Source organism: Pezoporus occidentalis, unplaced genomic scaffold (genome assembly GCF_034315485.1).
Source record: "Pezoporus occidentalis ecotype Australia unplaced genomic scaffold, CSIRO_AGI_Poc_V1 ctg250, whole genome shotgun sequence".
Taxonomy (NCBI): Eukaryota; Metazoa; Chordata; class Aves; order Psittaciformes; family Psittacidae; genus Pezoporus; species Pezoporus occidentalis.
Window position 1 is genome coordinate 867,502 of NW_026914395.1, and position 22,061 is coordinate 889,562.

At 57.4% G+C, this 22,061-nt stretch overlaps 2 protein-coding genes across 2 annotated transcripts in view; one reads left to right on the forward strand and one right to left on the reverse strand.

The window, feature by feature from the left end:
- Positions 1-4,142: 4,142 nt before the first annotated feature.
- Positions 4,143-21,831, reverse strand: MRPL21 (mitochondrial ribosomal protein L21). The gene is made up of 7 exons (XM_062623311.1): positions 21,708-21,831; positions 19,632-19,692; positions 15,276-15,361; positions 11,718-11,881; positions 10,221-10,273; positions 5,163-5,266; positions 4,143-4,367 (listed from the first exon to the last, which is right to left on the reverse strand). Exons 1-7 carry the CDS (start codon positions 21,742-21,744, stop codon positions 4,303-4,305), a joined length of 570 nt encoding a protein of 189 aa, XP_062479295.1. The 5' UTR covers positions 21,745-21,831; the 3' UTR covers positions 4,143-4,302.
- Positions 21,713-22,061, forward strand: part of IGHMBP2 (immunoglobulin mu DNA binding protein 2) — a 31,249-nt gene continuing 30,900 nt past the window's right edge. Inside the window, exon 1 of the mRNA XM_062623312.1 lies at positions 21,713-21,868. Within this exon, the coding sequence (XP_062479296.1) occupies positions 21,795-21,868 (74 nt within the window). The 5' untranslated portion in view covers positions 21,713-21,794. The remainder of the gene's footprint in view (positions 21,869-22,061) is intronic.

Genomic DNA, 22,061 nt, shown 5'->3' on the forward strand with positions numbered 1-22,061 from the left:
AGTCCTGCTCCGCGGTCCCAACTGGATCCCTATTGGATCATCGGCTGGTTTGAGAGCTCCCAAAACAACCTGAACGTGGCTGCTCCTGAGAGGGAAGTGGGATGCTTGGTGCATTCTTTGGAAAGGGAAGCTAAAATGAAAGCTGGTCCCTTTCCTCTCCATTAGAGGACCTGAAGGTGCAGGGCGCTGATGGAAACCAACCCAATCTCAACTGGCTTTGGAGCCTGCACCCTGTTCTCAAAAAGGATCATGGTATTCCAAAGCTTTGGTCCCACAGTTTTTAGCTCATCTCCTGAGCATCCCCTCGAAGGGCCGATCCCCCTTTCCAACCCGTGTGTCACAATTAGCCATCACCCATTAATGACCACGCAAACATTGCTCCCATCAAGACAAGGTCCCATGCCTGCAGGTCTCTTGGGGGTTAATGCTGGATGGGGCCTCCAGGGAATGCTCTCCAGCGCACACGCTTTGGGCTGCTCTAGCAGAGCCATCACACGATGGAGAAGTGCTCTCAGCCTTCAGGGCCTCTCCTTCCTCACCCCACCGACATCAGCCCCTGCCGTGGCTCCAGCCAGGGACACAGATCCCGATCCCAGCCGCCTCTCCATGTTCTATAAATAGGGAGAGAGGAAGCAGATGGGAGCAGCTTGCGCTGGGTCTGGCTGCCTGCTGCCTGCTCCGGGCGGCCTCAGCGCGGCCCCATGGGGACCTTCCCTTCCTCTTCCTCATAACGGGGCTGCTTTGTAGGGCAAGAGAGACAAGGGACCCCCGGTGCAGGGCACGAGGCCGGCTCTGATCCCGGTGTTCCGCCCCGGCGCTGCCGGCTCGCAACGGATCCGGCTCCACGTTAGAGCCCGAAGATTCCTTCCAACGCTGATGGGGATGGGACCGCAGCAAAGGGGCGGATGGAGAGCGGCTCCCTTCCAGCCCGGAGCCCGGGCAACGCGTCCCGGGAGCCTCCTTGCCCCTTCATCCGGGGGAGCGCCGGCAGCGCCCGGTGCAGCGCGTGAGCGGCTGCAGGGATCACACCAGGTCACCAAAGCCCTTCCTGGCCCCCGGGTCCCGAGGAGAGGGTTTCACCCCCCCGGGTTGCTGCAGCGAGGGCACCGGCGCTCACCCACGTCTGTTGAGCTCCATTGGGCTGCACAAGGGCTGCTGCTCACCACAGGGAGCTCCGCGCCGCGAGGAACCGAGCTCGGTTTAGAGCACAGAGCGGCTTCCGAAGGCAAGGACGAGGAGCCCCGCCATGGATAGAGTTGAAACTCACGCAGACAGAGCCCTGCAGACGCGCTGCAGGAGGCTGCCCTGCGGGATGACCAGCACAGGCTGTTCCCCTTCAATCTCAGCCGTGATCTCCTGGTTCTGACTGAGCTCATGGGGATGCGAAACCCAAAACCCAGCACCTCGAAGCTGCAGCCTTCGCACCCGTGGTGCCAGGATCACTGCCTGCCGTTTAGGAGAGCAGCATTAGCCTTTAGGTGACTGAAACCTCCATCCAAACCAGCTCCTGGAGCCTCTGAGGGGGATGGAAAAAATAACTACACAAGAACCCCAGCCTGGTTTGGGTTGAAGGGACCTTAAAGCTCCTCCAGCTCCAACCCCTGCCCCGGGCAGGGACCCCTTCCACTGGAGCAGCTTGCTCCAAGCCCCATCCAGCCTGGCCCTGAGACGAATGAAAGGCCATAAATGAGTTAAGGTGCCACGGTCCATTGCTCCGCAGCAGGTGAGGGATGAGGACGTGGCCGGGCTGACCTTCACGGATCACTGTGCAGGAGCACATCCTGCTCTGCCGCGGCGTGCTCGTGATGAGGGATTGAGCAAACACCCCCAGCTCTGCCGGCGAGGGAACAGGAGCGGGACAGGGGTGCCCTGGGACCCTGGGGTGTGCTGCTCCCAGGCTTCTGTGATGGGAACAGGGGACATGGAAGCGATGCGAGGCCTTGGAACAAGCCCCTCCTCAGCTTTGCCAGCCAGGACACAACGTGGTCCTGGCGCAGGATCCCCTCCTCCAGACCATCAGGGTCCCTGCCTCCGCGGTACCATTGCTGCTGGCAACCTGGGCGTCCACCCGCCAGTAACAGCCAGTGCAGAAGGAACTGGAGAGGCATCAATGTGATGGATGGACCACTCCATGGATAAAGAACTGGCTGGATGGCCGCACGCAAAGAGTTGTGGTCAATGGCTCAATGTCCGGCTGGAGACCAGTAACGAGTGGTGTCCCTCAGGGATCGGGGTTGGGACCGGTCTTGTTCAACAAAGAATCATAGAACCATAGAGCAGTCAGGGTTGGAAAAGACCTTAAGATCATTCAGTTCCAACCCCCTGCCATGGGCAGGGACACCTCACACTAAACCATGGCACCCAAGGCTCTGTCCAACCTGGCCTTGAACACTGCCAGGGATGGAGCATTCACAGCCTCCTTGGGAAACCCATTCCAGTGCCTCACCACCCTCACAGGAAAGAATTTCCTCCTTGGATCCAATCTAAACTTCCCCTGTTTCAGTTTGAACCCGTTACCCCTTGTCCTGTCACTGCAGTCCCTAATGAAGAGTCCCTCCCCAGCATCCCTATAGGCCCCCTTCAGATACTGGAAGCTGCTCTGAGGTCTCCCCGCAGCCTTCTCTTCTCCAGGCTGAACAGCCCCAACTTCCTCAGCCTGTCTTCATACAGGAGGTGCTCCAGCCCCTGAGCATCCTCGTGGCCTCCTCTGGCCTTGTTCCAACAGTTCCATGTCCTTTTTATGTTGAGGACCCCAGAACTGCACACAATGCTCCAGGTGAGGTCTCACGAGAGCAGAGCAGAGGGGCAGGATCACCTCCTTGGACCTGCTGGTCACGCTGCTTTGGATGCAGCCCAGGACACGGTTGGTTTCTGGGCTGTGAGCGCTCACTGAAGCCGGCTCATGTTCATTTTCTCATCAACCAACACCCCCAAGTCCTTCTCCTTGGGCTGCTCTGAATCTCTTCTCTGCCCAACCTGTAGCTGGGCCTGGGATTGCTCCGACCCAGGTGCAGGACCTTGCCCTTGGCATGGTTAAACTCCATGAGGTTGGCATCAGCCCAGCTCACAAGCGTGTCGAGGTCCCTCTGGGTGGCATTCCTTCCCTCCAGGGTATCAACAGAACCACACAGCTCGGTGTCATCGGCAAACTTGCTGAGGGCACGCTCAATCCCACTGTCCATGGCAGCGAGGTCAAGCACCAAGCGTGTGAAGGCTGCAGTGCCCCGAGCCCCTGGCACCTTGTTCTGATGGTATCACACACACACACACACACACACACACACAAACACACACAAACACACACACACACACACACAAACACACACACACACACACACACAAACACACACACACACACACAAACACACACACACACACACAAACACACACACACATACACATACATACACACACACACACACTCACACACACACACACACACACACAGAGCACATCGCTGTGCCACAGGCTCACCTCTAAGGGGGGAGCTCCTCAGCTCCATCGCCTGCTGCTGATCGTCGAGAGGGATGTGCACCGCTTCGCACGACCTGGGAGCGCATTTGGGATCCTGCAGCCATCCTGGTCCACTGCTGCCTCCAGTCCCTGCTGGCTGAGGGCCACGCTCCCCCAGGACATGCCCTGAGGCCACACACCACCAGGGCTAACACCAACGGAGCAGCAGGGCTTTTGGCAGGAGAGGAAAGGGGCAGGGGACAGAACCCAGATGAGAGTCCCGAAGACACCCCAGCAATGCACAGTGATGTGGGCGCAGCGTGTGGAGGGCAGGGAGGGTTTCCAGGGGGGCAGATGGGCCACCCAAACCCAGGGCCAGCCTGGAGTGCACTCACAGACCCTGTGAGCATGGAATGGGCCCTTGGAACGGAGCAACCGTACAGGTAGAGTCTGTCCTGCAGGCTCGGAGCCTCGCCTCAGGGAGCAGGGGGCTGATGCTCTTCTCTTCCACAACCAGGGAGCCCAGGGGATGCTTAAAACCCAGCTGAGAGCCTGGGCTCCTAAAGGACCCAGAGCTGGGCAGGCACAGGCATGTGTGGAGTGTGCCTGGGCGAGATGGAGCAGCTTGACAGCAGCCACGGATCTTACCTTGCTTACAACTGGCAAATAAGCACCGTCAAGGCTGAAGCAATGGTTTAGAACGTGTTTCATTGCTGGTTCAACAGCACACAGAGAATTCCACCTCTGACAACAGCAACAAGCCCAGAGCTTCCCAATGTCAAGGCAGTTTTATTCCCATACATGCTGAAAGCAGGAGCAGAGCGAAGCCCCACATCACCCATCGCTCCGTCACGACAAGCAGGGGAAGATTTCGATGGTGTTGATCCGGAGGACGGTCTGTGGGTTCACAATGACTGGAAAGGAAAGGGAAGAGGTGAGGGCACAGCACAAAGGCACTGCACAGCCTTCAGAGGCTGGGACTGGCCAGGCTGGGACGGGTTCAGCGCTGTTTCATAAAGAAGGGTCATAACTTCCCTCTCAGTCATACACGAGAAGGGACAGACCCTTGGTGACCACGGGGATGCTGCCAAGTGAGCCCAGAGGAGGGCACGGAGCTGCTGCGAGGGCTGGAACAGCTCTGCCATGGAGCCAGGCTGAGAGAGCTGGGCTGAGGCAGCCTGGACAAGAGAAGGCTCCTGAAGGGGAGACCTGAGAGCAGCTCCAGTGCCTGAAGGGGCTGCAGGAAACCTGGAGAGGGGCTTGGGACAAGGGATGTAGGGACAGGCCAAGGGGAATGGCTTGAACCTGCCCGAGGGGAGACTGAGCTGAGCTCTTAGGCAGAAGCTCTTCCCTGTGAGGGTGCTGAGGCGCTGGCACAGGGTGCCCAGAGAAGCTGTGGCTGCCCAATCCCTGGCAGTGCTCAAGGGCAGGTTGGACACAGGGGCTTGGAGCAAGCTGCTCCAGTGGAAGGTGAACAAGTTCCCTTCCCCAGGCACCACTCCTGGGTCAGGGTATTCCCCACCTCCCAGGTCCAGGCACAGATCAGCAGGGAAGCAAGGCCTGTGCCCTGTTCTCCATGCTCTGTGCCCCATGCTGTTCTCCATGCCCTGTTCTCCATGCTCTGTGCCCCATGCCTGTGCCCCATGCCCCGTGCCCTGTTCTCCATGCCCCGTGCCCCACGCCCCATGCCCCACGCTCTGTGTTCTTACTTTGGGTCCTTTGATAGTTGCGCTTCTTCCGAAAGCGCATGTTGATTTTGGGCCACGACTCCGTCTTCTCGATCACTGTGGCCTCCACACGCACCAGCTCCTTCCTGAGAAAACAAGATTTCATAGACCCATAGAGCAGCCGGGGCTGGAAAGGAGCTTAAGATCATCCAGTTCCAACCCCCTGCCATGGGCAGGGACACCTCACTCTAAACCATGGCACCCAAGGCTCTGTCCAACCTGGCCTTGAACACTGCCAGGGATGGAGCATTCACAACCTCCCTGGCAACCCATCCCAGTGCCTCAGCACCCTCACAGGAAAGAATTTCCTCCTTAGATCCAATCTAAACTTCCCCTGTTTCAGTTTGAACCCGTTACCCCTTGTCCTGTCACTGCAGTCCCTAATGAAGAGTCCCTCCCCAGCATCCCTATAGGCCCCCTTCAGACACTGGAAGCTGCTCTGAGGTCCAGGTCCCTGGGGTCAGAGACCTCCCAGAGCCCCCCTCCACAGCAGCTCCAAGGGGAACCCGGCAGCTCGCTGGCTCAGTGCTGCAAGCCCGCCCGCCCCACGGTGCTGTGGGGGGATCAGGCAGGCAGCGTGCCACGGGGAGATCAGAAACAGCCACGGGGCAGCAGGAACAGGAACCTGCAGGAACCTGCCCTGTTTCAGCAGGAGAAATGCCCCGGCACCTTCACGTGGCACCTTGTGCGTCCAGCCCTGCCTGCGCTGCAGGTTAAACACACCCGGGACACCCCCTCCCGTGCCGGTCAGCACAGAGCCCCTTCCTCCTCTCTAAGGCATCACAGAGCTGGAAGAGCCTCCTCTCCTCGCTCCCGAGTGAGCCCTGGCAATGTCCTGGCGACAGACGGAGGCACCGCCGCCAGCTGCACCCAGTCCTCTCCTCCCGCCTGCTCTCCTGCTCCGAGCTCCTTGCTCACCCCAAACCAGAGCAGGAGCCAGGCACTGGCTCCTGGGGGAGCTCAGGCTGAGCGCTGCCACCGCTCCATCACCCACAGCATTTCGACATCCCGCTTGGCACAAGGAAGCTCTCAGCAAGCGAACATCCTCCCTCGCCCAGGACGGAGATGAAACAGCCTGTAGTGCCTTCACAGGTAAGATCACGGAGCAGCTGGTCCCCGCACATCACCTGATGGACACACACACGTGCACGCTGCTCCTGCCCACCCAGGGACCCTGCCCAGCAACCAGAGGAGGATGAAGAAGAGCGCTGGGATTTCCAGCTGCTCCCTGAGGAACAGCAGAGCTGGAAACTGAGGTGGGCTGGAGGACCCCGACCTCTCTGCACAGCAGCCCCCCTCTGGGGAGGGAACTGCTTCCAGACAGGAGCCACACTAAAGCTTTGGCAAGCTGGTTTTAAGCAAGGGCCCCAAGGGAGGAGGACGAGGCACTCTTCCATGCAGCATCCCTGCAGAGCACCATTAAACCCATCAGCGTGAGAGGAGCCGAGAGGAAGAACGTTTCCCTGACAAGCACTCAGCCTGCACGCAAAGGGGACAGAGGGGAGAGCCCAGCTGGCCCAGCAGGGTCAGCAGGAGGCACCCAGAGCTTCCCCATCTCCTCTGCCCGTGCTGTGTTTCAGATGGAACCTGTCAGGGAGGGGAGGACAGGCAGAGGACGGACGGGTGCGCCTGCGTTTAGCGAGCAGCCCAGAGGAAGCAGACACAAGGCAGTGCCCGGCGGAGCCTGACGTGCCACCATCCATCCACATCCAGCACCACCGAGACGCAGAGCCAGCAGAGACGGAGCTGCACCCCGGGGCTGGCCCTGCTTCACCCCGCAGTGAGGGAGCTCCACTGCCATAATCCGCAGAGTGGTTTGGGTTGCGAGGGACCTTTAAAGACGATCCAGGTCCAACCCCAGCCACGGCAGGGACCCCTTCAGTGTCCGATTCCTTCCGTGCCTGATTCCTGCCCACTGGAGGGGAAGCTGCTCTCCAGGCCCGGGCTGCAGAGGCACCTCAGAAACTCCTGAATGGATCACTGGGAAAGTGGGAAGTGGCCAGGCCAGAGGTGACTCGGTCACTGAGGGCTGCTCTCCGAAGAGCCAGGTTTGCAGCAGCACAGCCACGCTGTGCCTGCCCCAGAGCTGCCCCGGCCTGCAGCCACAGCAGGAACACGGACACACGCCTGCAGACAAGGGTCCCCCCCGTCTCCTGTCCATGCTGATGTGCTTTAGAGCAAACCTTTAAGGGTATCGATGCAGCTGAGTACCCAAGCACGGCTTCACTCTGCAAGTCAAAGTTCAAGGCCAAGGGGCCCTGGTGAGTCCTTCCCTGCTGCACAAAGCCCCAGGACCTGCTGGTGGAGGGGCTGAAGCACAGCAGGAGCCAACTTGCTGGTGAAGTGCATCCAAACAGGAAAGTTCTCAGCAAAACAGAGCCCAAGGAACAAGCAAATCTTTATCAAATGGTTTTGGTATGAGTGGAATGCCCATAAAAACAAAGGGGGGTCACACATTTCCCAGAGCCCGACAGAGCCAGGCCCGTGCCTTCAGCAGCAGAACGTTCCATGACAAAGCACATCCACCAGGTTTTAGCAGGAGGCACGAAACGTTCACACTGAAACCTCACAGGTTTGTTGGCTCCGAGCTGCTGTCATTAAGCAGTGAAAAAGATCCAGGATGTGGGCAACCTACAGCCCCGAAGGGCAATAACTTCAGCTGACAGCTCACTCCTGCAGGAAGTAACTGGGAAAGGAACAGGTCCAGGGCCCTTTGGCATTTCCACTGCATGGGCAGGTAGCAGGAGAAAGCAAGGCTCACCCAGAGGAAAACCCTCCATCAGCTGCACTTGGTCTAGAACTAAGCTAAATCCCAGCCTGGCTGGGGCTGGAAGGGACCTTAAAGCCCATCCAGTTCCACCCCCTGCCACAGGCAGGGACACCTTCCACTGGAGCAGCTGGCTCCAAGCCCCGTCTCACAGAGGCACCATTCGTTTCCCTCAGGTCCAGACCAGGTAAGGGGGCTCAAGGGCCTCAAATGCCAACCTGCCCGAGGCTGTGCTCCCTTCTAATCACAGCTCTACAGCGCACAGTTGAGTCCACAGCTCCACGGGTACAAGTGCCCTTGTGCCCATGGCCCGGGCAGTGGGTGCCCTGCACAGACACAGACCCTGACCCCAGCAGATTCCAAAGCAGGAGCCAGCCCCAGCTTCCCCGAGCAGCCTCTGCCTCGCAGATGGGCTCTGCGGCACTGCTGGGCTCTGCGAGGCTTCAGAAGCGGCATCCTGGGAGGCACCCGACTGCGACAGCAAATGAAAGCATGACCACGTGTCCCGAGCAGGACAAGTTCCTGCCCGCCTGCGAGGCTGAGGCTGAGCCTGAGCCGGGCGCGCAGCTGGGATCCGCCTCACACAGACCCGGTGCAGGCAGCCCCTGCTCATGGGGAGAGTTCTAAACGGACAGAAAACCTCCGTTCACGTCCCACCTCTGACCTCCCCTCACGGCGTCTGTGGCTCAGGCACAACGGGATGGGCTGAAAGAACTGCAGCCCGCGTTGCCTGGGACGGGCTGGGCCCTGCTGTCCCTCCTCAGCCTGTACCAGGCAGCTCGGGGGGAGGATGGCACCTCCCCAGCAGCCTCCTCCTCCTCCTCCCACTGCTCTTCCTCTGCCAAAGGTACTGGAGGTCCAGCTAACGCTGCAGATGGGCAGCTGGTCTGCTCCAGGGATCTGACAGCACACTCCACACGCAGAGCACCTGCAGGAGCCAGGCAGCTGGTTTTCCTCCTGCCCCACAGCGACCAGGGCTCAGGCCACAGGCCAAGGCCAGCACAGATGGAGAGCTGTGGGTTAAGGGAGCTGGGTGAAGGACGGTGCTCCTCAACTGCCTGCCATGGCACAGCCCCGCCTGAGAGCTTGGCCTCTTGCATTTCTGCAACGATGGCACTTCCAGTCCTAATGGTGAGATTCCCCATCCTCAAACCTTCCCCAAGGGCAGGATCTGGCAATAACCCAAAGACTCCTGATGATGCTATCCCCGATCTATTTGCAGTACTGCTAAAAGGACTGCCAGCCCTCAAAACCCTACTTAGCACAGGGAACCATGGCAGGAACCACCAGCACAACTGAAGTCCCGTTACCCACTGTACAAACACATGTCAACTGACCCTTAAGTACCCCATAAAGCACTCACAAGTGAAACCAATCTGAAGCCACGTGGCATTTCTAACCAGGAAATAGTTGAGATGTACAAGTTCCTCCTGATCTGACCTGCAACCACCATGAAGGAATTCTCAGATGCGAAGTTCCTCTGCATCTGACCGTCCTCTGCCAGAGCTGCTGCAGTTCAAGCTGAATCCTAACCGTGTGGGTCAGCCTGGAACCACAACACAGGAGGGCTGCCAGGTACTCCGAGCATCTGCAACCCACCTCGTTTTACCACTAAAACCTCTTGTCCTGGGGAAACCAGCTCATGGCTTTGGTTCTGGCCAGTGCCAGAGCTGCGCAGTAACACCCGGTCCACACACCACTTCCTTTGGGTAAAGACAAGGCTGAGGAATCAAGTGCTCTGCCAGGTTGTAGAGCAACTCCTACAGCACTGGGATGGAGATGGTGCCAAGGGGTCAACTCCTCCTCCCCAGCTCTGCTAGACTAGGGGACTGGGAGAACTCTGAAGTGAAGATTAAAGCCTGCTGGGTTAAGACAAGGGCGAAAGGAAATGGGTTGAAAAACCCGAGTCAAATTAAGGGTTGGGAAAGGGTTTCTGGGTTATTCCAAGATGACTATCACCAGAATTAGAGTGAGGGAGTAAAGCTGTTGAGGAGCAAGATTTACTACCAGTTTGTGCAAGGGTTACACCATGAGGGAAAGATCCAACCCAGCAGAGGTGAATATCCTGCAGTTACCTTAGGAAAGGGCACTGCTGCTCTACCCTGGCACAGTGGCAATGGTTTATCGGTGTTCTCTCAAGGGCCACAGGGCTGGGAGAAAGCTTGTGCTGATAAATCCAGGCCTCTCCTCAGCTTCAGGAACCGCAGGAGCCCTGAAGCTACAATTAAGTGTAAGCATTGTCTTGTGGACAGTGCTCAGATGAGACAGCTTACCCCAGCAGCGGCCTTCCGATAAGCGTGAAGTCGTCAGCACCAACCAGCAGAACCTATGGAAGACAAAGCAGGCATCTATCACTGCTCATGGTGCCAGCAGACAGCACCTTCCAAGCCTGCAGGCACCAGAGAGGAGTCAAACTGCTTCAGACGAGGGCTTTGTGCAGTTCAACCTGACACTTGGGACGTGGGAAAGGCAGCAAGGAGGCAAGGCACACTCATGAAACAGCTTCCAGAGAGCTCAGCCCACCAAAGCCTGCTGTAGGAGTATCTTGCCCGTTGATCAGAACACACTGAACCTTCCTGTTCTGGCTCGCCACCAGTTGTAAAAGAGACAAAAAGGGAAGAAGAAGAATAACATGCCTTGTGTGGGACCTGAATGAACGGCAGCTCCTAAAATCATTGGAGTTTTATAGCAGTTGTTACGTAAACCCAGTAGGGAAACACATTCCTCATGCTCCTCCAGGAGACCTCAAGATGGGCAACAAGGAAATGACTGGCTCGGGGGATTCACCACACCAGGGAGCAGAGGTTCAGCACATTCAGCCACTCACCTCTCTAAAGGACCAGGCAGGGTAACAGGGAGGCTACAGTGAGAAGAGGCAGCATTTCTTGCAGGCTGCCTCCTTCCCCACCCTGACTGATGGCAGCAGCTACAAGCAACACAAATGGTTATGAAATGTTCTGACTTCTGGTTTAGACAGATCCATGCCAATGAAATCCCCAAAGGGTTATGCTCGTAGGGCAGGTTTTTCCCCTTCACTCCCATGTATTCCTAGCTGGCTACTCCATGCAGGTCACTCCTCTCTATTGTATACGAGGCTGCAGGACACAGCCCAAAAAGCTGCCCCCAGCCTGGACCTCAGAGGAGTGCATGAGCAGACAGTGCCCAGCTCTGCTTGGCTCAAACCATCACAACAACTGACATTAAGATGAAGCCAACTTCATAATCTTTCAGTTAAGAGCTGAATTAATGAGCCTCACAAGTTCCTACCAGTTAACACGGGTGAAGAGGCTGAGCTGCATCTTGGCAGCTCTCCCCTCCATGCACCATCCCTCTCCCTCCACCCAGCACACTCAGTGTGATAAGGATCTAGCTCAGCAGGGAGCAGGGCTGGTCCCTCTGGGAGCTCGGCAGTGTTTCGGGTGCTGGGAGCCTCGAGGTAAACACAGGCTTCAGCTGCCTCTCTAGAAACAACAACTGCCACCTTCCTGGTTTGGATGAAGTCAGTGCAATGAAAATCTGTCTCCTAAGAGTCTGGCAGGATCCATTCCAGCCCTGCTCCACAGAAACCACAGCAACAGCCTCACTAACAGGAGCTGGAGCAAACCTGAGGCAAAGCAAGCGCCTGGACTGAAGAGACATCCAACAGGAGCTCTTCAGGAGGGCTTCAAGACCCGGCCCCGGCTTTTGCCTCAGGGGATGCTGGCAGCAGCCAGCCCTGGCCCCACGCACAGCACGGCCCCACAGGCACGGCGGCCCCACGGGCGCATCACCTTTTCCATGCGGATGCGGTCGCCACACTCGGCCTCCAGCACGTTGTCCATCATGATGAGGTCCTCACTGGTGACCTTCCACTGCTTGCTGGCGAAGTGCACGACGGCGAAGAGGCGCCCGTAGCGCCGCGCCGCGATCAGCCCGTTCACCCGCCGGACCAGCTCTGTGGGCACACAGCAGGGAGGGGGATCAGGGCCTCAGCAAGGGCTCTGCAGAGCTCATGCAGCTGCGGGGCTCTCCCACCAAAGCTCTCCTCCGCTGGGATCCTCCCGTGAGGATCAACGGCAGTGCTGCTTCCTACAAGGCGCGAGCTCCCTTCCATGAGCTCAAGGAGCTGTTTGTACTTAGGTGGGAAACCCACACATCAGTGAACAGCCAGCACCCAGTAACACACTGGGAAGGCAGCCCAGCTACACTGCTGACTGCTCAGCCCCCCTTTTCTTGGGACTTTGGACAGGGCCCTGGAGGGACAGGCCAAGGTGAACAGCTTGAACCTGCCCGAGGGGAGACTGAGCTGAGCTCTTAGGCAGAAGCTCTTCCCTGGGAGGGTGCTGAGGCGCTGGCACAGGGTGCCCAGAGAAGCTGTGGCTGCCCCATCCCTGGCAGTGCTCAAGGCCAGGTTGGACACAGGGGCTTGGAGCAAGCTGCTCCAGTGGAAGGGGTTGGGGTTGGAGCTGGAGGAGCTTTGAGGTCCCTTCAACCCAAAGCACTCTGGGATTCCATAATTCTCAGGCATCCTCAACCACTGTATTCTGACATAAAGCACTCCTGAAAAGAGCCCTTTCCTGTGCATCCTGCACTCGGAGGGCAGCTCCTCTCCACTCCCAAGCCACATGCAGAAGGCCCAGAGCTCAGAAAACCATGTAAGGCATGCAGGAACATCAGGAGAGCTTGGCAAAGCACACAGGAGAGAGCTCCAGCTTGCTAACGAGGCCTGGCCTGAGAACAGGGACCTGCAGCACAGCCAAGAGAAACCTTCCCCCCCTCCTTCCCAGAAAATCCTTTCCCATCTATCTGCAGAGCAGGTACAAACCCCAGGACCAGGGCCTGGACATGAACAGGCTCCATTTACTGTCATCAGCTTCCAGTGCACTGCAGCCAAACCCAATTTTTATGGGCATATCAAAAGGTATTGCTTAACAAGTGCCATTCCCAGGCACAGAGCAGCAGTTTTCAACTCCCTGGAGCTGGGCAGGAGCTGCAACTTTTCTGTAACTGGAAAACTTGTATTTTCCTCATTGTCATCAAAAGCAGCTGAATCATTTTTTCTTGGAACATAAAGAGCACAACATCCATCTGGGACAGACAGGAATTCAGTCAGGCCAACCCAGCCCTCCCAGGAGCACCCCCAGTGCCCAGCTCCAGCCCAGCAGACACAAACCATTGAAGGCAGAGGTAAGGAAAGAACTGATCAGCAAGGCAGCAGTTGCTGCAGCCCCCCCTGTGATGGAGAGTTCAGCTCTGCATCACTGGAACTGTCCCATGCGTGCTCTTCTCTGATTCACAGCAATCCATCCCATGAAGTCCAGAGAAGACCCACAACCCCTTCTCCCTGCTATGCCCTCACCTGCACAACGGGCGCAATCCATTCCTCCAGCTCTGCTGACCTGGTCCTATCACTGTCCTGTGGGCAACATTTCAGACTCGTAGCAAATCCCTGCAGGGTGATGCTCTGACAGGGGTATTGCCTTGTCCAATTCCATCTTTCTCATCGTTTGTAACCAGCAAAGGTTTTCTCCACTGCACTGGGGCTCTCAAGTGGTCGATCCCTCTTCCAAACCCCTCCAGTGACAGGGAACATCAAGTGATGTCCCCATTTAGTTGCAGCACATTTGTGTCTTGGCACCATGTGGAGTGACCCTTCCTGAGATACCCACGGCTGCTTCCACAGCCAACAGGAAAACAGAAGGCAGGATTCAGATGCTCAGTGCTGTTTGCTCTGGTTGAGCACAGCAGGAGACAATGATGCAAGCTCATGAGCAGCAGGAAGTTACAAGGCACAGAAATCACAGCAGCCCCAGGGAACCCATTGGAATTAATCAAGGAACATGGGACCCTGTTCACCACAGGGCTCCAGTGAACCAAACTGAGCAGTTCATGGTTCACCACTGGGTCAAAGCATGCTCAGGGACACTCATTTGTCACTTGAGCAATCCCAGGAGCACAAAGGAGATAAAGAGCAGGATGAAAAAGAGCCAGAGAGGAGACCTGGAGCAGGAGGATGTCTCCATTGTGCATCCCTTGGTTATGAACACACTTCAGCCAGGCGAAGGGACACTGCACAAGGGTGGACACAGCCCAGCAGCTCTCCTCTCACTCTGTCCTTGCAAATAAGCTCCTCTCCTTTACTTCCCCCACCTAAAGCCAAGCAGCCAGGCTCCCCTCACAGCCCTCCCTGAGGCTAAGGTGAGGCAGGAACACTGCCTGCTCCTGAGCACCCGAGCTCAGTGCCTGCGTGGAGCACACAACAGCCCATTGCCACCCCCAGCAGCTGGGAAGAACTCACCCTCTGGGGCTCGTTACTGCTCAGTGCTGAGGCACATCCATGTGTGCTGGCTGCCCACCACCAGCCCCGGCACCATGACAGAGCCCCACCTGGCCAATACGGACACATGAACCTTCTCTGTGTCTGCTGCTCCCATCCCACTGCCAGGGGATGCTGTGTCCCCTTACAGGAGGACCGCTGACACGTCCTGGTGAGGCTAAGCAAGGAGGATGGTTGCTAAAGAGCCACAGGCACTTCACTGCCTGCTGCTGTCTGGTCCCTGTGCCCCCTTCAGGACCACTGCTGGCTGCATTCCACTGCCCTTACCAGATGTGGGGCCAACACACGCTGGATGTAAGGAAGCAGTTCTTCCCTGTGAGAGCAGTGAGGCCCTGGACAGGCTGCCCACAGAGGTTCTAAATGCCCCATCCCTGGCAGTGCTCAAGGCCAGGCTGGACAGAGCCTTGGGTGACACGGTCTGGTGTGAGGCATCCCTGCCTATGGCAGGGGTTGAAACTGGACGATCTTAAGGTCCTTTCCAACCCAAACCAGTCCCTGATGCTATGACTCTAACATCACGTTCACTAACGTCACGTCACTGCCCAGCTGCTCACTGCCTTATGTCCCACCTCTGCAGCTCTGCCCTGTGCCCACCATCCAACTGCTTCTGCTGGCACCCGTGTTCTGGTTGATGCACTAAAATACACCAGCCCCCTCTGTGCCCACCATCCAACTGCTGGTGCTGGCTGCAGCTTTTCCATTTAGCCATTAAAGGAAGAATAAATGTTTTCTCTTGTCCAAAAGGCTTGGTGCATGTTTTGGAGAGCAACACGTCACACCACATTCCTCTGGGAATGTTACAAGCTGGCATCAACTAAGGAGACCTCATCTTCTACCCAAATCTCCAACACCAGTGGCTGGAGCACAGGTCCAGTGTCACTAACACACGTGAGAAATGAGACAAAACCATGAACAGAAACTGGCTCCAATCATTGAAGACATTCCCACCCAATGAGGCCACCAGTGGCAATACCGGCGTGCTAGTCTGCACTTGGAGACGCGAGACCTTTACCTGCATGATACTTTGCTTCTTCTACTGGATCTGGGAGTTTCACTTCGGGCCATGGGGGTGAAGACAGAGAGGTTTTGGCAACAAGCCTGTGAATGATAAGGTAAAATTCACTTGTAGCAAGCAGGTACTGTCAGGAGATGTAAAACACGAAGAGAGGGAGAAGGGTGACAGAAGATGGAGGTGGAACAGAAAGAGGTTTTCCCTTGGGGGAGCAGAAGTTGTACAGGAGACAAGGACTTATCAGGATGAAAGAGCCAGCCCAAGGTCTTCTTGGGCCAGAGGCAATTGCCCAGGGATCATTTCCCCCTGCAGCAGCTCATGAGCAAGCAGAGGTTTCCTCTTCCAGCCCCGGGCGCTATGGACAGGGGTGGCAGGCAAAGCGAAAGCCATGTTACCTCCTAGGATCCAATGGAGGACCCTGGCTAAGGCAAAGTCCCCAGACCTTCCTCCCAGCACCAGGCAAAAGCACTCAGCAGGACAAGAAACGCAGCAGCCCACAGCAGAAGCCTCTTCAGAAGCAGGCAGGAAACACTTGGTCTCATTCCCGAGTTCAACCTGCAAATGCTCGAGCACAGAGTGCCTGCTCCCAGGGCTTAACGTCACTTGGGTCCACCATGAGCTGCAGCAGGCTCTAACAAACAGGGATGAATGCCTCAGTGCTTGCTTTGCTTTACTCCTATCCTGACATCAAATTCAGTCTGGAGAATGGATTTAACTTTTACCCCCCTTTTTTTCTCCTTCCCACTTCAGGATGTTACTGAAATAGTTGAAACCCAAGGAAGAAACAGATTGAAAGTTAACTGAAAATGCTTCCTGCAGGCTGTTATCGCTTGCTCCTGTGCTGCACACCCATCTCCAGGTGGATGTGCTGGTGGGGATCAAGCTCAGCGACCACCGGGACATTCCAGGATGGGATCTGTCACCAACTCCGTGCAAACAGACCCACCTTAAGCCTCGCTTACAGCTCAGATTTAGACCAAAGGCTCTAGTGATGCTTTCCCAGGTATAGCTACAAGTTACCTCCCCCGAAGCAGAGAGGCTGAGCAGGGTAATGCTCCTCAAACCACTTCAGCCCAGGCACAGAACCCTGCAGCTCCCGGTGGTGCAGAGCATCCGGAGGCAGGACCATGCCTTTGACTGGGAAGGAGGAAATGAGCATCCCAAAAGCAGCCCCAGCTATGCCTCAATGACTCACAGCATCCTTTCTGCCTCTATTCTGTGAAGCTCTTCTCTGTTAAATAGAGAGTTTAGAGAGGGTCTTAAGAACACAGCTGGGTTCTTTACAGGAGCGTTCAGAGGCTGCTCTTCCTTTGTCACTTACAGCTGCATTCCCTGAATGGCAGCAGTGACGGCTTCTCCCACCCCCAGAGCACTCAGCATCTACCACCACACACACTGAGCCCCAAAGCCTCTCCTGTGCCATTACATCTGTCTATGAGAGCCCCACACCAGGGAGGGACCAGCAGAGGCACTAACAGGACTTCTCAGCCCCACGCCTATCTGTCCAGGCTGACCACAGCAGGGAACGTGCACCATCCCACAGCCCTCATCCAAGCACAAGCAGCATTCCTCAGGATGACTTTGAGCCCCAAGATATTTTGCTAAAAGGTGCAAATTAAATCCTTGTTCTTGGAAGGGAAGCTCTGGCTGCTGTGGCAGAGAACTGCTTTAATAACTGCTCTTGTCCTGTCCCGCTGGGACAGGAGCTTCTCCATTTCAAGACACTGCATCACTCCCTGAAGACCTCCATGGGGATCAGCCCAGGGGACTCCTGAGCATCACAGACATGTTCAGCACTGATACAATCACAGGAGCAACGGCTCAGACCCCACCAGTGCCTGAATGACAAACTGTGCAGAAGACACCTGATGCCTGCTCCACCTCCTTTACTGACATGTTGCTCTCTTGCTTCCTGGGAACAGAACGTGGCTGTCACAACATGCAGCTCCTCCAGCACAGTGCATAAAGCAGGGCTTGAAGGCAAGCTGCCCACAGCACACACACCAGATGAGGACTGAAAGCTGGCAGGGGTGTTTCAGCTAGCATCCAGCAACAGGTTTCATCCACTCTCATGGTGGGTTCGTTCTGCTTTCCTCAAGGTTATCACTGGGAGGGATCCTCTGCCTCAGGCTGAACCAGGTCCTGGCCACCTCAAGCCCTGTGCAGTCAGTCCCAAGACTTCAATTCACTTGCACACTCTGCCTTCCTTGACAGACAACACTAAATCATAAGAGCCCCATTTAAAACCACAACTAACATGCCCCAATGTGCCCCAGGGTGTTAATTCAGAGATGAAACACTTTGTGAAGCTCACAGTGCGAGGCTGAGATGAAAAATGCCAATGCCACTGGCTTGTAATGAGCTGGTTTTCAGGATCTCCAGGACAAGGAGCAACCAGGAGGACCAGAGGCAGCAGCGTGCACCTCTGCAGCACTCAATCACCCCAAGAGATGCCAAATGCCTTTACCCAGAGAGACGCATAACCAAAAGGTATCAGATTATAGTTCCTTATAATCGAGAATCTATGCTGAAAAGATAACCTTAGGTTTAAAGAGGAGGGACATTCAGATGACCAGAACAGCATCATTTCCTGCCATGTGGGGACAAAGGTGCTGCTCAGTGAACACCATCCCCACCCCACAGGGGAAGTGGAGAGTTCCCAGTGTGCTGAGATCCACACTTCCTATAAATAACACAGGATGTGCAAGCTGCCTAAAATACCCAGGGAAGAACGTGAACATGCCAGTGGAAGAGGCACAACGAGCCCAGCAGCACTTGTGTGTCATCCCTTTCCTCTGGCGTGCCCAGCAGCACCTCTCAGTGGGCTTTAATGCAACAGAAACTCAAAGCACTTGAGAGCAAGTGCCCAGCCATGAGCACCAAGGGTCTGCTGTGGAGTTCAGTGACTGTCACAGAGCACCAAGGGTTTGCTGTGGAGTTCAGTGACTGTCACAGAGCACCAAGGGTCTGTTGTGGAGTTCAGTGACTGTCACAGGGGCAGAGATCCAAACTGTGCTCCCACAGTGAGCACCAGTGGGAAGGGGTCACCCCACCAGCCTTCAGCAATGCAGCAGGAACAGCACACCTCAGTGGGAACCAGCACAGCTCACTGGGAACCAGCACAGGAACCAGCACAGCTCACTGGGATCCAGCACAGGAACCAGCACAGCTCACTGGGAATCAGCACAGGAACCAGCACAGCTCACTGGGAACCAGCACAGGAACCAGCACAGCTCACTGGGATCCAGCACAGGAACCAGCACAGCTCACTGGGAATCAGCACAGGAACCAGCACAGCTCACTGGGAACCAGCACAGGAACCAGCACAGCTCACTGGGATCCAGCACAGGAACCAGCACAGCTCACTGGGAATCAGCACAGGAACCAGCACAGCTCACTGGGAATCAGCACAGGAACCAGCACAGCTCAATGGGAATCAGCACAGGAACCAGCACAGGAACCAGCACAGCTCACTGGGAATCAGCACAGGAACCAGCACAGCTCAGTGGGAACCAGCACAGCTCAGTGGGAACCAGCACAGCTCACTGGGAATCAGCACAGGAACCAGCACAGCTCACTGGGAACCAGCACAGCTCACTGGGAGCCAGCACAGGAACCAGCACAGCTCACTGGGAACCAGCACAGGAACCAGCACAGCTCACTGGGAACCAGCACAGGAACCAGCACAGCTCACTGGGAACCAGCACAGGAACCAGCACAGCTCACTGGGAACCAGCACAGGAAGCTGTGCACCTCGTGCAGGAGCAGCACATCCCTCCCTGCTCTCCGCACTGCTGCAGTGTCCCCTCCTGGTCACGGCCGCAGCAGCAGCAGCAGCAGCAGCAGCAGCAGCAGCAGCAGCACAGAGCACAGCTCGCCCTGCGGTGCCATCCCAGCAGCGGGAACTGAACAGACACCAAGGAGCAGCTCCCAAAGGGCTGAACCAAACAGAGCTCGAGTCTCCTGTCACCACTGTGGGCAAGGACTGCAGGCAGAGGTGACCCTGAGGAGCAGATTACCTGCACCTAAACCGATGAGCATCAGCTGAAGCCCTTCCTGCAGCAATGCCCTGGCTCCAGTGGCTTCCCTGCTGTCTGCTATGGGCCGAGCCCACACTGCAGCCCCCTTCTCAGCAGAGGATCTAAACTCAGCTGCTTAATTTCACAGCCCAACAGAAGCATCCCTCTGGCAAAGGGGACTGAAGGGAGGCAGGGTCCAAAGCTCACTGGGAAGGAACAGCCTGATAAAGGGGACAGCCAAACCCCTTCCAAAGGCAAACCAAGCTGCCCTCCCACCCACCAAGGCAGGGCAGCATTCAACGGGGCAAAAAGGAAAGGAGGAAATCATTGACATTACCCTTGCTGTGGTGAGGAGCTCTGGGAACTCTGGTGCCGGACCGCAGAGGAAAGCAGGAAGGCTGAATGGGAGAGAGGGAAACAGTTAAAAGCAAGCAGCAAGTGCTGGTTTTAGTCCCTGGCGGGGCAGAACACAGCGATACTGAGGTGTCCCAGTGGGGTGGCACCACTCTTGTGCCTGTGAAAGCTTCCTTCAGTCTTATCATGCCAAAGATAAAGGGGGCAGCAAAATAAGACAGCAGTAAGGAAAAGAACCCATCAGTTGTGTGCAGCGCTGCAGGAGAGCAGGGCAAAGGCCTCCTGCTGCACACACACTTCTTTAGGGCGACGCTTCCACTCAGTGCACCAGTTTAACAGGGGTACAGGCAGAGCATCCCCCTCTTTTGGCAGCAGCGTGACCAAAAGGCACTGCAGTGACCTGAAGGAACACTGGCGAGCACTCTTTTAACTCCAAGCATTAACTGATGCTGCCTGAAGGATCCCTTCCAGCCTCTGGGCCCCCTCAAAGGGGAGGGAGCCATTGAAGAGCATTTCCCTGGTGGTTCTCAGCACCTCCTGCCAAGCCTTGCAAAGCTCCCACTCCGAAAAGCAAGGAGGAAGACAAAGCACACTGCCAGGGCCTGCAGCTCCCAGCAGGCACCCCCATGCCAAGGGGAACGTGGGCAATGGAAGAGTGGGGCAGGGTCAGCAGATGTGGGGTTAACGCTCCTGTGCCTGGGGTTTCACCATCCCAAAGGTGCCTATTCCTTCCAGACAGGAGTGGAGGAGCTGCACAGCTAAACAGGTAACAATGGAGGGGGGAATTGAACGTATCCACGCTTTTCAGAGCTCTGTGCACATGTGGCAGCGTTCACCACACCAGTGAACCTGTGCTTCCATCCACTGCACACCTGCCAAGAACGAGGGCCTTCCTGCAACTTCTGTTGCACTTTGAGAGGTTTGAGTTTTGGCAAGGAGCAGGACCCACACACCGTGAACTGCAAGAGAGAGATGAAGGGCTGAAAACACACGCTCGGGGATCTATCAAGCACAAACCTCATGAGGTTCAACAAGGCTCAAGGGCAAAGTCCTGCCCCTGGGTCGGGGCAATCCCCAGCACAAACACAGGCTGGGGGAGATGGGATGGAGCCTGAAGGACTTGGGCTGCTGGGTGAGGAGCAGCTCCCCATGACCCTGCTTCAGTGAGCGCTTGAGCCCAGACCCCCATGTGCTGGGCTGCACCCCCAGAGTGTGAGCAGCAGCTCAGGGAGGGGATCCTGCCCCTCTGCTGCGTGAAGGGGAGACCTGAGAGCAGCTCCAGTGCCTGAAGGGGCTGCAGGGAACCTGGAGAGGGGCTTGGGACAAGGGATGGAGGGACAGGCCAAGGGGAATGGCTTGAACCTGCCCGAGGGGAGACTGAGCTGAGCTCTGAGGCAGAAGCTCTTCCCTGGGAGGGTGCTGAGGCGCTGGCACAGGGTGCCCAGAGAAGCTGTGGCTGCCCCATCCCTGGCAGTGCTCAAGGCCAGGTTGGACACAGGGCTTGGAGCAAGCTGCTCTAGTGGAAGGTGTCCCTGCCAGTGGAATTGGAGGAGCTTTAAGGTCCCTTCCAACACAAACCAGGCTGGGGTTCTGGGGTGCTGTGACCCGCGTTATCTCAGCGATAACAACTCCAACGTGCTTAATAACACAGACCGTGCTCAGCTTCTCTGCAGGCCCATTCCCTTCTCCCCTACCCAAAGCCTGACGGACACAGGCACGAACCGGAGCTCCCAAAGCCAAACGGGCTCCAGCACCCGCCCTGCAGGAGCCCCGCTTCACCGAGAACCCAAACAGCCCCGTGCCCAGCCGGGCCGGGGACGGAGGAGACGCTGGATCCGGACCCGCATCCACCTTTTCCCACCGCCCCTCCGCGGCTCCCCGGGGCTGAGCCGGGATGGACCCGAGCGCTCCCCCCGCGCCCCTGCAGCCTCCCCCGGCGTGCACAGACCGGGGCCCGCAGCACCGGAGGGGCCGCGGGGAGGCCGCGGTGTTCAAGCCGCCGGCGGTGACCCCCGCCCGGCCGCCTCCCTCCGCCCCGTCCCGTCCCGTCCCTCCTCACCTGCCGCCCGCCGCCGGGCCCCGGCCGCCGCCGCCATCGCGGTGACCCCGGCGGAAGCGGAAGGAGCGGGGGTGAGGGAGCGGGGCCATGGCGGCCGAGGCGGCGGAGCGGCACCTGGAGCTGCTGCGGGAGGAGCGGGAGGCAGAGCTCGCCCAGAGCAGGTACCGCGGAGCGGGCGGGGGCCGCGCCGGGTCCCCGAGCCCCCCGTGCCCTCAGGCAGCCCCGAGCGGCTGCGGTGGGAACCGCGTGGAGCCCCGGGCCCGGCTTCACCTGCGGGAGCGGCAGGCACGGAAACACCGGGCGGGCTGCGTGGAGGGGAGCTCAGAGCTCCTCCAGCTCCAGCCCCAGCCCCTT

Coding starts and splice junctions, on each gene's coding strand:
- MRPL21 (XM_062623311.1), bottom strand. CDS start 21,744: ATGGCGGCGGCGGCCGGGGCCCGGCGGCGGGCGGCAG. Junction 10,274..11,717: donor ACCGCATCCGCATGGAAAAG/GTGATGCGCCCG, acceptor TGTCTTCCATAG/GTTCTGCTGGTTGGTGCTGA. Junction 4,368..5,162: donor CAACTATCAAAGGACCCAAA/GTAAGAACACAG, acceptor TTTCCTTTCCAG/TCATTGTGAACCCACAGACC.